Source organism: Rana temporaria, chromosome 10, assembly GCF_905171775.1.
Source record: "Rana temporaria chromosome 10, aRanTem1.1, whole genome shotgun sequence".
Classification (NCBI taxonomy): Eukaryota; Metazoa; Chordata; class Amphibia; order Anura; family Ranidae; genus Rana; species Rana temporaria.
Genome location: NC_053498.1, coordinates 47,061,455 through 47,077,175, shown reverse-complemented (window position 1 = coordinate 47,077,175; position 15,721 = coordinate 47,061,455). Strand labels below are relative to the sequence as shown.

At 45.6% G+C, this 15,721-nt stretch overlaps 1 protein-coding gene across 1 annotated transcript in view; it reads right to left on the bottom strand.

The window, feature by feature from the left end:
- The window catches only part of MBOAT7 (membrane bound O-acyltransferase domain containing 7), a 631,660-nt gene that overhangs the window by 356,178 nt on the left and 259,761 nt on the right, over positions 1-15,721 (bottom strand). Inside the window, 1 exon segment of the mRNA XM_040327599.1 lies at positions 8,149-8,302. Within this exon segment, the coding sequence (XP_040183533.1) occupies positions 8,149-8,302 (154 nt within the window).

Genomic DNA, 15,721 nt, shown 5'->3' with positions numbered 1-15,721 from the left:
TTGCAAAGTAAACCATTATCTTTGTTCCTTTGCAGTTGTGCCCAGGCAGCCAGCTTCGCACAATGGGAAAACAGTCACTGAACTGCACAACTGCAATAACGTGGTTAATTTTCCTAAAACTGTCCAAATAAATTTGTAGACACTGTATAACGAATCAAAAGGTCACCTCCTTTTCATTCTGGGGTTCTCGCAAAATGAAGGAAAAGCAACCTCTTGTGACCAGTGGAACTGTGGAGGTCACCTTTGGTAAGCACAGGAGATCCTGCCTAAGGATAACCCTGCCTTCTAAAAGTAACAAAAAGGCTCTTTAATCGTCAGAGCCTATAAATCACCTATCCTCCTGGCTGTCAGAAGTAAGACTATCTTAAGGGAAAGAAACTTAATAGGTATCTGAGCCAGCCGCTTCCAGCACTAAGGTCAGGTACCCCGGTTCAGGATGGAAAACTGGTTCCTGTATGAGGAGATCCTGTTTGATGGCAGACGTTGCGGGGGGGGACGGGACGGTTAGACTGACCACTTCTTTAGGGTGGGGAACCACACCCTCCTTGGCACCCAAGGTGCTATTAGTATTAGTCTACTTGGCTCAGCTTCTGTAACACCTGGGGGACGAGTGCCAAGGGAGAAAATGCATATGCCAAGCCGAACTCCCACTTCTGGGCTAATGCGTCCACCCCCTCAGAACCCTGCTCCTAGGTTGATTTCTGGTCTGCCAAAGCACTGACTTACAAGCAAAAACACTTCACTGTTTAGTTCCCACTCCCCCTGGTGGGTGTGCTGTCTGCTGAGGTAGTCCATTTTTCTTTCTTGGGTTTAACTAGGAACTTTTTCCCCTTCTCCGCGGATCGGGACAGGACCTGATCTAACCCTCTCCCGAAGAGCCCTCAAAGGGTAGGCCCACAAAGTTGCGACTTTGACGTGTAGTCTCCATCCAACGTCTTTACCCACAGCGCTCTCCTGACCAAAGTCATCCTAACAGTCTCTACCGCCACATCCGCCAGGTATCCGGGCAATCTATTATCTGATTGGTCTTGGTCCCCGCGTTCCTAGCGAAGCAGGCCAATGCAGTGTCCATCGCTGCTTCATTTGCGTCCCAAGCCCTGCGTAACATTCTCATACCTGCGATCCATTTGATCTCAGATATTACTGGAGTCTTCAAAAGAAAGGTCTGAGTGCTTAGACACCTGAGGCAGGGAAGCATCAAGCCTAGGGACTTTAAAGAATTTTCCTTCTTCCTCCTTCCTGAAGGGACATTTGCGCTTCCAAGTTTTTAGCCCTAGTACCTTCCTCTCAGGCTCTTTCCTCTCTCTCAGGATTATGTCTTTGAGGGACTGGTGGACCAGAAGGGACTTTGCCTGTGGTCTGACCAGCCGCTTATACATCCTGATCTGCGGATATACCACACCCTCCCTGGCACCCAAGGAGGGTGAATGACCTGATCTGAGGAGCTGAGACCTGTGGCTGCTGGATGTCTTTTAGATGTATAAATTGCTCTGAGGAGTCCCTCTATATCAGGGGTGGGCAATTATTTTTTCGATGGGGCCACATGAGAAACTAAAAATATTTTGGAGGGCCGGGCCAAAAGGCTAAACTCAATACTGCATAAAATCAATTGTATTTCTTTATAAAAAAGCAGTAAATATCATTGTTGGACAACTGGTATGAGTACTTGTTATAGACATAGCACAGGAGGGGGACAGAGGCTGGGGACATGACACAGGAGGGGGACAGAGGCTGGGGACATGACACAGGAGGGGGACAGAGGCTGGGGACATGACACAGGAGGGGGACAGAGGCTGGGGACATGACACAGGAGGGGGACAGAGGCTGGGGACATGACACAGGAGGGGGACAGACGCTGGGGACATGACACAGGAGGGGGACAGACGCTGGGGACATGACACAGGAGGGGGACAGACGCTGGGGACATGGCACAGAGGCTGCAAATAAATTATCATATCACTTCACATCATCGGTATGCTGTGTCTTCCTCCTGTGCCCCATTCACCTCTCCACAGATCTGACCTGTGGAGAGGTGAAAGGGGCACAGGAGGAGGACACAGCATACTGATGATGTCTAGGTAGGATAGCACTTCACACTCTGCTGCTGGACTGAGGAGGACTCACCAGACAAGGCCAGGGCAGTGGCACTGAGGGCAGGCAGCAGGCGTCGCGAGGAGTCCTACTCCAACGAAGAGAGTGGAGACCAGGGTCCACTCCAGGTCCGGGCACCAGCATGGCGGCTGGCCGACTGCTACAGTCAGTCAGTCGGGCGGGCAGAGCAGGCAGGCAGGCGCACTGGTCGGTCTCCGTCTGCCTTCACTCAGTCTACTCCGTCACAGTGGGGGTGCGTCTGCAGTGTGTCCACTACATCTGCTGCTGTGTGCTATCCCGCCGGTGCCGCTCTCCACAGAGTCCACACATTCTACGATGTTCCTCAGTTTCCCCCGCGCTGCTCTTTTGAATAGGCTGGCAGCAGTGTTGTTAGCGCGAAAATGCGCTTTGATAATTGGCTGTGCGGCGGGTGGTGGTGGGCTGGGCGGTCAGAGAGGGCGAGGCTATGCATAATGTAGGAGGACTAGACGCTACCTGCGCTGCGGCTCACATTCGGATCTTTTTACGGGCACATTTCCCTTATTACGGACTTTTACGAACAGGGAAAAAGTGCCTTTTATTTACGTACTGTCCGTAATTCTACGGACGGTTGGCAACTAGGGTTGTCCCGATACCACTTTTTTAGGACTGAGTACAAGTACCGATACTTTTTTTTATGTACTCGCCGATACCGAATACCGATACTTTTTTTTAAATGTGTCCCCAAATGCAGCCATGTCCCCCGTACAGCAGCCATGTCCCCCGTACAGCAGCCATGTCCCCCGTACAGCAGCCATGTCCCCAGTACAGCAGCCATGTCCCCCGTACAGCAGCCATTGTCCCCCGTACAGCAGCCATTGTCCCCCGTACAGCAGCCATTGTCCCCCGTACAGCAGCCATTGTCCCCCGTACAGCAGCCATTGTCCCCCGTACAGCAGCCATTGTCCCCCGTACAGCAACCATTGTCCCCCGTACAGCAACCATTGTCCCCCGTACAGCAACCATTGTCCCCCGTACAGCAACCATTGTCCCCCGTACCTACTGTTATCACCGCGGCGGGGAACATTACAGACAGCGTTCGTTTGAACAGCTGTTTTCCCCGCTGTGCATAGACACACCCCCTTGGACGGATCCGTCCAATCGCGAGCAAGGGGGAGTGTCTATGTGACTCCCCATTGCTTGCGATTGGACAGATCCGTCCAAGGGGGAGTGTCTATGCGCGGCGGGGAAAACAGCTGTTCAAACGAACGCTGTCTGTAATATTTCCCGCCGCGGTGATTAACGTGGCAGCGGCTTCGGCGGCGGCGGGGGGGAAGTATTCTATTTTAGTATCGGGGGTATTAGCGGGAGTACGAGTACTCCCGCTAATACTCGGTATCGGTCCCGATACCGATACTGGTATCGGGACAACCCTATTGGTAACACTGCCCGGGGGTCGGATTAAAAGGTCCGCCGGGCCGTATACGGCCCGCGGGCCGTAGTTTGCCCAGGTCTGCTCTATATCCTCCGCTGAGAAGAGGCTTTTCCCAGGCCTAGCTTCCTTGGCATCTTGGCTATCATCTGTACATCTGAAAGACCTGTACAACTCTGGATGCCAAGCGCCTTGAGGCGATTAAGTTCGCATTTGCTGCGCTATACAAGTTACTCACTCACTCACTCAGAGCTCTGCTCTGAGAGTTCTGCCTCTTTCTCGTAAAAATACTAGGAGACAGGAGCTCTCTGGGCTACCTGCCGAGGTTCCTTCCTGACAGGAAGAACCATCCCTACTTGAAGGGGCCTCAACCTGCTGCCCGGTCCCAACTGTTGCTTTAAAGGACTGGAGTGTTGCAAGCATTTCTGATTGCACAGTGAGAAAATCTTTAATGACTTACGATTTCTCTTTGCCAGCTTGTTTATGGATACACTTAAACCAGAAAAGGCTTAGTGTGGTCCTGTGGGAGCATGTCACTGCAGTACTCCCCACGCTTAGACTGGGAGAGGTTTTGGATTTGGACCTACTGGCTTTCCCATGGGCAGGGCATTCTGTTTCTGAAACATAGAAACACATCCACATTAGCTGCCTCCTCCAAGCCCTCTATAGTGTCCTTTGCAGGGGGTGAGACATAGGGCCACCTCATCCCCACCAGCTTTGTAGGCTCAGCCCCCTATGGTCTCCTCGAGTGCTGTGGCCATTCTGGGCCTGTCATCTTTCTCCATCTATTCCAGGGAAGCCTGCAAGACTCTTGCGTTTGGCCTGATTCAGTGTGCCTCGCCATTTTGTCAGAGCCTCCTTCCTGGAAATGACGTTTGTGTAAATGATTCAATGCCTAGGCAAGGCCCGCCCAGCCTCTAGACTGGCGCAGAGCAGCTGGCGCCTTGCCGCACTAGGACTCCTCTCCTGTCACCTGACGAAAACCTTACCAGACCCAAACCTGGGTTGGAGAGAGCAGGGGACCATCCTCTGCCTTTGGCACAGAAGATGGGCACACAGACAGCCTTCCGGAATCGAATATTCACTACTGTCAGGTAGGAGGACTGTGTCCAGGGGGCCTCCAGATCTCAGGGAGGGCTCTTCCAGTTTCTGCTGCGCCTACCCCCCCCCCCAGTAGGGGACAATATACCCACTGTGAGGGGCAAAGCCCTGGCCGATTCCTTCGTCTACTACTGGTCTGCTTGTGAAAAACAAAAAATGTTTTTGCTGTACACTGAGGGAAACAAAATCAAGAACCAAGGAGCAGAGGGAAGGGCGGGGGCATTTAAACTCTATTGTTGATTGTATTTCCTGTCAGGTGAGACCTGTCATCTCTCAGTTGTGCCGTCCTGAAAGATGACTGGAAAAAAGTAACATTTAACAATAAAAATCTGTTTATATAAACAATGAATCGTTGAAACATCGGAATGTCAACCAATGTGGGAAAAAGGTGTCCAATATAAACACGCAGGTGTTTAGGAGTGAGTCCAGCCCATCCACCACAGACAGCAGCCTCGCACCTCCTTGATTTGACCTAAATGGTCAACAAGCACTTTAACACATCATAGGGGTATATGCTCCAAGGATCAGCCAGTGAATTAGGAATGTCAGGAAATCCACAAGGTGGGTATATGTGAATAAGAACAAAACAATCTAGTGCTCTTCATATTAACACTGTTTATTTTAAAAGGTTAAAAATGCACTTACAAATAAAGCACTTCAACCAAGTGCATGTGTGCAGACGTTTCTGTATACAGATCAAACCATAAAGATGGCAACAGGTGAAGTCACACGTAGCTCCTCTCCCTGGGTGTTGTGAAATCATCACATCCTGTTGCTCGATATGCGGTGGCCCTGTCCCCTGCTTGTTTTGATTGCAACATTGTAAATTACTGTATATATTAGAGTTTTTTTTATGGTAATGCACTTCTTCTCCTGGTGCCGAATTTGCAAGCATGCTTATGAACAAGGAAGGCTGCTGATTGAGCTGAAAATAGCTAGGAAGCATTGTTTAGACATTCTACATGCCTATATGACATTCTATTACCTAGCGGTCCATAATTTCTGGTAAGACGCCTGTGTTCACAGATGTGTGAGAGCAAGTGGTGTCATATTGGATTGCAAGATCACTACACATTATCACTTTTTGGTTGATTTGTGAGGATGTATTGAACACGGCATAAATGTTAAGACTTATTTATTGGCTTTATTTAGCGCTGGAGGATTTTTGACATTTATGGTTTTGCACTTATACACTTACTTTATTGCCTATTATAAATGTATTGTTTTGCACTCACGCTCTTACTTTATTGTCCATTATGAATTTTTGAGGATTATGAGCACATTGTTATTTCTAGTTGCATTTTCTTCAGGGTCTGGGTTTCCTTATTGGTAGACAATGGCCCTGGACCTGTATCGCATATGTGGCTAAACTACACACACACACACACACATCACAATTTGCATCCAATGCCCAAAGTTTTACTGAAGTTGCATCAATCTGGGCTTGATTGAAGGGTTTGATTGAAGAATCCAAAGGAAAAACAATAGCCTAATTAAGCCAAGAGAGATTTCTCCATAAGGAAGAAGAGGTCTATTACCTTAAGACACTAGCAAAGAACTAATGTCTCACCAAGTGGTGTAGGGTTATAGTGAGATACCGTGCGATGTTAAATAATTGCCAGTGTCCAATCACATGCAAGTACCAAGCGTTAGCGCAGGGTCTATGCATATTAAGCACTGTACGATTAAAATATACTATATACACTAGATGTTATTCCTTAAGCTGGCTGTGCACCAGTACATTTATGAACAAACATTTGTATGAACTATATGAACATTCTCATCTCTTGGCAAATGTAATTTTGAAATTACTTCATAACTGTTAACATTTGATTTTGGAATAAAAGTAATTTTCTGAATGAAAACCATATTCACGATTAAAATTGTTAAATTTGAGAAAAAATGCTGCCCCTTCAAACGTTCTCATAACTGCAGTCGAAAATTAACGTAGTTTTGAACCCAATATTGATTCAAAAATCAAAACTGAAGCAAAGGTTTTTGAACAAAAATATTTTAGGGTAAAACGGATTAAGCTTGTAAAGCGAGCCATCAAACAACTTTAGTAAGATGAGGGGCAAAAAGTATTCTAATCCAGACATTTTGTTTGGAGATATATTTGGCAATTTTTTTTTTTTTAATATATGGTCTGCTGCTAATAATTACCTATAGCACCGTGTCTAACATTTCCAGTATGCATGCAAACATTGGTGTACCTAATTGCCCATTAGTCTTAATATAGATTATACTAAATGTTTTCAAAGTTAGCTAATCTGCACTTGGAACTGCTCTCTTTTCTAAGAATGGACCAAGTATGCTGCTGCAAAGGTTAGTTTTGTGCTTATGTCAAGATTTAAAGGGGTTGTATAGCTTCGCGTTTTTTAAAACCATAATGCATCCTATACATTAAGGTGAAAAAACACCTTGCAGTGTCCGGCCCCCCTGAGCCCCCGTTTTACTTACCTGAGCCCCGAATTTCCTAGGCCGTGATCCCGCGTTGTTCTCCCCATGGCTGATCAGCTCTTCATTGGATAGATTGATAGCAGCGCAGCCATTGGCTCTCGCTTTTGTCAATCAAATCCAATGACGCAGCTACTGGGGGGGCGGGGGCAAGTCATACAATCGGCAGCTATGGATGCCGATTGTATGACACAGGAACACGTCCGCAAGGTAACCCCCTTAGGAGAGAGCTTCCCAGAGGGGGTTAGCTCTTGTGGGAGGAGCCGCGAGAGTCGCCGTGGGACCCCAGAAGAGGACGATCAGGGACATTCTCAAAACAAACTGCTCAGTAGAGGTATGTATGACATGTTTGTTATTTTTTTTTTTTTTTAAGCGAACCTTTAGTGTCACTTTAAGTGCTGGGAAGTTATGCTAGCCAAAAATATGGTAAACTAAACTACTTTCAATGGCAGAATTTGTTAAAAGGGCTCAAGGAAACCTACCAAGAGTATAGGTGTAGCCCTGCTGACCCAGTTATGCATATAGCTGCAAAGAATAAAACCTAGCCATAACCACATTCCACCTGACAAGGCCCAAGCCTGCCTATTAGTCTCCCAGGCATAGCATTATATGATGGAGCATTGGTGTATTCCATTTCACATCAGGGACAGCTACAAGCAGATACTCCAGGTGGTAGAGCTTATGCATGTGGTCAGTTATTTACTAGTGCTGTCAGTTTAGCCATTTTAGTAAGCCAACAGATCACTTTAGTTAGGTTTAGGGCTAAATCTTAGGACATGCTTCAGTGTTAGATACTTTAGATTTCAGGGACACATTGCAGAACTTAACATATTGTTGGCACCAGAGGCCCCACCACCCAGTGCTGGATTCTTGGCACTGAAAATTAATGTATCATTCTGCAAATGTGCCTTTTGGTTTCTTGTGGCCAATTTCTGGGGATTAACTGCATTTTTCAAACATACCAGGCAAGTTCATATTTGCATATATTTTTTATACAGTCTGTGTGTGTGTGTATACATACATTTACATACACGCACACACACACACACACACAACAAAACACACACACACACACTCAGTTTACTTACCTGTCATTAGTCCAATGTAGCAAAAACTGTACAAGAAAACCTCAGTCAGATTGGGAATCTTAGTTATGCCAATGGATGAGCGACTTGAAAATGAGGCCACTTCCTGTTTCTTGGATCGGCTGAATTCTTGTACCTCATTAGCCAAGCTCACAAGCTGGAATACAGTAGGAGAGACTGTAGATAACACAACTGAAGGAAAGAATCCCACAAACTATCCACTGTCATTTTGTATTTAAAAAGGTCCACCCCTAACAATAAATTGCTGGTCTCTGAACAACAAAGGAATTTTGACTTGCCTGTAAATTCTGTATTATACAGTACAGGACACAGGCAGCATTTTCATACACCATGGGTGATAGGGTTGTACCTCCATGATTCCTCAATTTTATAGCACGCAATGCAAAGTAACAATAACAATTTAAGTAGGGTATCCTGTACTGTACTTTAAGATATCTGTAAAATTAATTGTACATTCTGTATATAACTGTATTCTACTTCATATGCTTTGCCTATGTATTGTGAACACTTCACTAATAAAGTTTTGATTACATGCTGCATTCTGTTTTATAAGATGTAGCATTTTTTACCTAGTGTTCACTCTGTGGTGATGCGATTTTCAATTATTTTGAATCCTAGTTAGAATTTAGCCTGCCTATGTTATGCCCCTTGTTACCATAAAAGTACAATTGTAATATTGATACCTACATAAGAATGTGTAAATAAAAACTTTAATTGCGCTGAACAAACAGAACAGTTATTTGGAAACATGCTGAGGGTATCTTTTGTGTCTGTTCGCTAATGCAGTAGTTATTAATTTGGAACCGCTAATCAATATGAGGATAGGCGTTGCCTACATATAAAATTTCCAGATCTTTTGCCTAGGAGGGGATTTACAGGTGACCCTGAGAATCCAAAATAAGGAGCTTGAGACACTCTGGGACTTTGTGACAATCACCCGGCTGAGGCAAGTCCTTCGCTTACATTTGAGCTATCAGACTTCTTTAACCACTTGATCACTGGGCACTTAAACTCATTTCCTAACCAGACAAATGTTCAGCTTTCAGTGCTCTCACATTTTGAATGACAATTACTCAGTCATGCAACACTGTACCCATGTGACATTTTCATCCTTTTTTTCCCACAAACAGAGCTTTTTTTTGGTGGTATTTGATCACCTCTGGGTTTTAAATTGTTTGTGCTATAAATGAAAAAATGAATTTTTTTTATTTCGATTATAAAATTTAGCAAATAAGTAATTTTTCTTCATACATTTGGGCAAAAATGTATACTACTATATATCTTTGGTAAAAATAACCCAAATTAGTGGATATTATTTAGTCCGGGTGAAAGTTATAGGGTCTACAAGCTATGGTGCCAATCACTGAAAAATTATCACACCTGATGTGCCGACAGCCTCATTTCTTGAGACCCTAACAAGCCAGTAAAGTACAAATACCCCCAAATGACCACTTTTTGGAAAGTAGACATTCCAAGGTGGTTAGTAAGAGGCATAGTTAGTTTTTTTAAGTTGTCATTTTTTACCACAATTCTTTGCAAAATTAAGATTTTTTACACACCAAATTGTCATTATAACAGGTTGATTCTCTCACATGGCATGTACATTCTACAAATGACACCCCAAAATAATAGGATTTGTATAACAGCTTACCTGTAAAATCCTTTTCTTGGAGTACATCACGGGACACAGAGAGGCATAGTAATTACTATGTGGGTTATAGAGTCTACCTTCTGGTGATGGACACTGGCAAGCCCCCAATGCAGGAAGTTCCATCCCCTATTAAACCCCCCCATACCAGTAGTACCTCAGTTTTGTAGCAAGCAATAAGTGTCCGAATTTCCCCCATAAAGAGGGGCGGGAGCTCTGTGTCCCGTGATGTACTCCAAGAAAAGGATTTCACAGGTAAGCTGTTATAATAATCCTATTTTCTTTATCTGAGGCTGTTTGGACACACACATTGAGGGTGCAGCACACCAGCGCGCACGGACCCCTTGTAGCAATACATGCGGAGCACAGCGGGGCAAGCACACCTCTTAGGACGCCACTTAAATGCTGGTCAGCGGCTTTTAACGGTTGACACTGCCAAAGACACTCAGTGCCGGTCAGAGGCACTTTATATTGTAAGTGTTATATTTTTTTACCTTTTTTAAATAAATACATATTTTAATATACTACACCATGATGAGCCCCTTGTTTTTGAGGAATTGATGACACCTTGTAAAAGGGAAAAGGAGGCAACACCCACTGACCGACAAAGAAAAGACACCACTTTGGAGCCTAATAATATCTGGGGTCTGGTGAGTGTTGATTTTAACCATTGGTGATGGTGGCACATCTTTGTCGGGTGGAAGAGATAGCGGCATTTTCCTGTACAGAGCATTACCAACATTGAACCTTGTGTTTGCTGGAACCTATTGTATAAGAGCAAGATTGCCTGTCATTTGGACTATTTTTAAGTGCAGCCAGCACATTGCACATTTGTATGGTTGTTTGATAATTATTTCACTTTTATTGATATTTATTTTACTTTGTTCCAATATCGGTTATTGGACAACTCACGGTGCAGTTGGCATACTGCATATTGTGTTTTTACACACACATTTATATATATATATATATATATATATATATATATATATATATATATATATATATATATATATATATATATATAATTATATATATATATTTTTTTTGTAATATCTTTCGTATTGTTTTCACTATTTGGTTGGTCAGTAGCAGCAACAACAGCCATTTTTCTCATAGAAGCACTGTGGCATATGGATTGTATGCTGACACACTGATCTAGATATATGATTTAAGTTTGAAATCACTGTGTCACATTTGTATGACTCATATATTTCTTATATTTTTTATTGTTTGTATTCAGGTTATTCACACTTAAGATTGGGTACATTGTGGCCCTGATATTTCACTTATGTCCATATTCCCAGAGATTAAATACCTCTGGTTAATTAGATCAGCGCAGTAACATTTTTCTTCTTAGAGCACTATTGACCCCCACTAAGGGCACACAGTACTGCAGCAGATCACGGTTCACATTTATTTATTTATTTTCTTTTGCGCCGGTGACACTCACAACCAACTATTTTCTTTATCGTACATCACGGGACACAGAGAGGCATAGTAATTACTATGTGGGACGTCCCAAAGCAATGCTAATGAGGGGAGGGAGACCCCAAAAAATAAGCCGGGCGCCATCAGACATGAGGAATCAAACTGCAGCCTGCAGCACACAGCGCCCAAAGGTGACTTCCTCAATTGTCTTTATGTCCAATTGGTAACATTTAGTAAAAGTATGGACAGACGACCATATCGCGGCCTTGCAGACCTGAGCCATGGAGGCTTGATGATGCACTGCCCAGGAAGTACCCACCGCTCTAGTGGAATGTGCTTTAACCTTAAACAGAGGAACCCTTCCCTTCAAGCCATAGGCTTGAGTAATGATCTGTCGAATTCATTTGGAGATAGTGGACTTCGACGCTGCCTGTCCACATCTGGGACCTTCTGGCAGAATAAACAAAATGTCAGTTTTCTGGACCTGAGCAGTAGCCCTAAGATAGATCTTAACTGCTCTTAGTACGTCCAGAGTATGCAATGACTTCTCCTTTGCCGAACTAGGTTCTGGGAAAAAGGAAGGGAGAACCAGATCTTGGTTCAAATGAAAGCTTGAAACAACCTTAGGAAGAAAGGCCGGATGAGGTCGTAAGACCACTGTGTCCTTGTGAAGAATTAGGTATGGCTCCTTACATGATAAGGCCGCCAACTCTGATACCCTCCTAGCAGAGGTTATGGCCATCAAAAAAAAAAAAAAACACCTTCCTGGACAGGAGGACCAATGAAATGTGAGCCAAAGGCTCAAAGGGTTGCTTCTGCAAGGCAGAAAAGACCAGATTCAGATCCCACGGACACAAGGGGGTCTTGATTGGAGGATTAACACGGATCACCCCTTGTACAAAGGTCTTAACTAGAGAATGTGTAGCCAGTGGTCTTTGAAACAAAATTGATAAGGCCGAGATCTGGCCTTTAATGGTGCTTAAGGCCAACTTCATGTCTGCCCCCATCTGCAGAAAATCTAGAATTCTGCCAATGAGATACCTCTGGGGATGCCACCCATTGGCTTCGCACCAGGCCACATAAGATTTCCAAGCTCTGTAATAAATAAGCCTGGACACTGGCTTTCTGGCATTAATTAAAGTAGAGACTACTGAATTAGAGAGACCCTTCCTCCTAAGGATATGGGATTCAACAGCCAGACCGTAAAATTTAGAGACCGTAAGGAAGGGTGGAATATTGGCCCCTGAGACAGCAGGTCTGGACAAAGTGGAAGGGTCCATGGATGTCCCACTGACATCCTTACAATTTCATGCGTACCAGGCCCTTCTGGGCAAAGCTGGAGCAACCAGAATCACTCGTTTCTCTTCCGACTTTATCCTGTGAAGTAGGTGGGGTAATAATTGCAGCGGAGGAAACGCATAAACTAGGGAGAATTGGTCCCATGGAAACACCAGCGCATCTGTTCCGCAAGCAAGTGGATCCCTCGTTCGGGACAGAAAGCTGCCCACCTTTGCATTGAACCTCGATGCAAAGAGATCAACATCTGGTATTCCCCACCTCTGACAAATGCCCTGGAAGATGTCGGGGTGAAGAGTCCACTCTCCTGGGAGCAACTGTTGGCGACTTAGGAAGTCTGCCTGGCAATTGTCTATCCCTGGAATAAAAAACGCAGATATGCACAGGACATACTTTTCCGCCCCCAGATCAGGATTTGATCCACTTCTCTTTGGGCTGCACAACTCCTTGTGCCCCCTGGTGATTTATGTATGCCACAGCTGTGGCATTGTCGGACTGAATCCTGACTGGGTGACCCTGCAACCTGTCCGTCCAAGCCGACAGGGCTAGACGAGCTGCCCGAATCTCTAGCAGATTTATGGGTAGAGACTTCTCTGTGATCAACCACTTTCCCTGGAGAGACAGCCCCTCCAGTAACTTCACCCCAGCCCAGAAGACTGGCATCTGTGGTCACAAACCGCCAAGATATGGGAACAAAAGACTTCCCTCTTAGTAAATTCTGGGGAACTAGCCACCAGCAAAGGCTCTGCCGGACTGTTCAGGAGAGAGACATAGGGAGGTCTAAGGCTTGGATTTTCTTGTTCCAAGCGGATAGAATGGCGTGTTGAAGTCCCCTTGAGTGGAACTGAGCAAACAGGACGGCCTCGAAAGAGGCTACCATTTTTTTCCCAACAGCCGCATACAAAGGTGAATGGAGGGCTGACGCTTTGACTTGACCAGCTGAACTAGCTGCCTTAAAGAATCGATCTTTATCTGTGGCAGAAAGATCTTTCTTTGATCTGTGTCTATGAGTAGACCTAAATACTTGAGTCTTTTCACAGGCACCAAGGCCGACTTGTCCAGGTTGAGAACCCAACCCATGGATTCCAGGTATCTCACGGTTCTGCGTACCGCTGAGTTTAGATCGGCAACTGAGCGATCTATCAACAACAGATCGTCCAGATAGGCTACTATAGATATGCCTTGAGATCTTAGATTGGCTAACAGGGGGGCCAGTACCTTTGTGAAAACACGAGGTGTGGTGGCCAGACCGAAAGGCAAAGCCACGAACTGAAAGTGGCGTTGATTTACTGTGAAGCGTAACAGCTTCTGATGGTTGAGGAAGATAGGAATGTGTAAGTATGCGTCCTTTATATCGGTGGAAGCCAAAAGTTCCCCTCCTTGTAAGGCGGCAACCACCAACCGGATCGATTCCATCCAGAAAGATCGGACCTTTAGGAACTGGTTTAGGGCCTTGAGATCCAGAATGGGTCTTACATCTCCGTTTGGTTTGGGGACGGTGAAAAGATTTGAATAAAGCCTCTAACCTTGTTCTTCCAGCGGCAGTTCCTTGATCACCCCTTGGGATAATAGATGATCCTAGGCCGATGTTAGAGATTTTCTTTTTCCCGGGTCTTTCGGGACGCTTGAGGCCAAGAAGCGGGGTGGAGGAAATTCGCTCAACTCCAGCCTGTAGCCCTTGGAGACCGTAGAGGGCCCAATTGTCTTGGATCCTCCCTTGCCAAGCTTCCGCAAACAGCTGAAGTCTTCCCCCCACCCGGCTGAGTGGGGGTGAACCTTCATAATGCCGACTTAGATGCCGGCTCACAGTTCCAAGGTCTTTTGGAGGCCGGAGGCTGGCCCTGCGGTTTTCCACCCACATTAAACTGTCCGGGAGGTCGTTGGAACTGCCTGGCAGTGGAAGTGCTAGGAATAGGAGAGGAAGATTTTTTAAAGGAGGGTACTGGTAACAGTGTGCTTTTGCCACTGGAAATTTTCTGAATATATGCATCCAGATCTTTCCCAAATAAACGCTCCCCATGGAAAGGAAACCCTGCCAGCAGTTTCTTGCAAGGGGTTTTAGCCGACCAGTTCTTCAACCAGATTAATCTGCGAATATGAACTAAAGAGAGTGTGAGACGGGTGGACTGTTGTATGGAGTCCTTGATAGCATCTATCACAAAGCATAATGCTTTGGGAAAGTCAGCCAATTCCCGAGCCTGTTGAGCCGGGATATCCTTCAAGACCACCTTTAATTGGTCTTTTAAGGCTTGGCAAATACCAATAGCCGCTACCGCAGGTTGGGCTATCCCTCTGGCTGTAGAGAACAAGGTTTTTAACAGCGTCTCTAATCTCTTGTCTGTTGGGTCTTTGAACACTTGAACGTTGTCCACCGGACAGGTCAAATTCTTGTTTACGCAGGATATAGCTGCGTCCACCGTGGGGACATCCCACTTCTTAGTGAACTTCTCCTTCATGGAGTATAAAACCGAAACATTTTTAGGAGGAAGAAAAGATCTATCCGGATGTTCCCAATACTTGTAGATAAGACCTTCCAGTAGGGGATGAACTGGGAAGGAATAGTTAGCTTGAGGAGCTTTTAAAGAGCCTAAGGAAGAGATTGAACTTGATGCTGGCTCTGACAGGGGCAACTTGAAGGCCGAACGGACCATCTCAGTGAGGGACTGCACCAACAGATTTTCGCACTGAGACGCCGAAAATGGTTCCCCCAGGGTAGAATCCTCAGAGTCTGAGACCTCTGACCTACCCTCTGCCTGATCCCCTGAGGGTAAATCAACCTCTTCTGAGGATAGTTGTTCCGCCATGAGGAACTCTGCAGAGGGCGTGCGTTTTTCTCTTGAGAGAGAGGACGCAATCAAGGTCGCCAGTCTTTGCTCCAGACCACCCATAGCTGAGGCCAGAGCCTCCTGTGTTACAAAATCTGGAGCAGGCGGGACAAGGGCAGATGAGGCACCTGGCAGCCCTGATGGTTCACCCTGGGCCTCCTCTAATTTATCAGGAGAGGAAATAGCCACAGGAGCATGCCCGAGATCCTCCGAGCCTGATGGCGTGCCCTTAGATTTCTTTGTACTTCTAGTCCCTGAGCCTTTGACCATAATAAAGCCGAGGTACTCACAAAGTTGCAACCACTTGCGGACCTATAGACCAGCACTGACACTGTTTTTTGATGGTCGGTGTAAC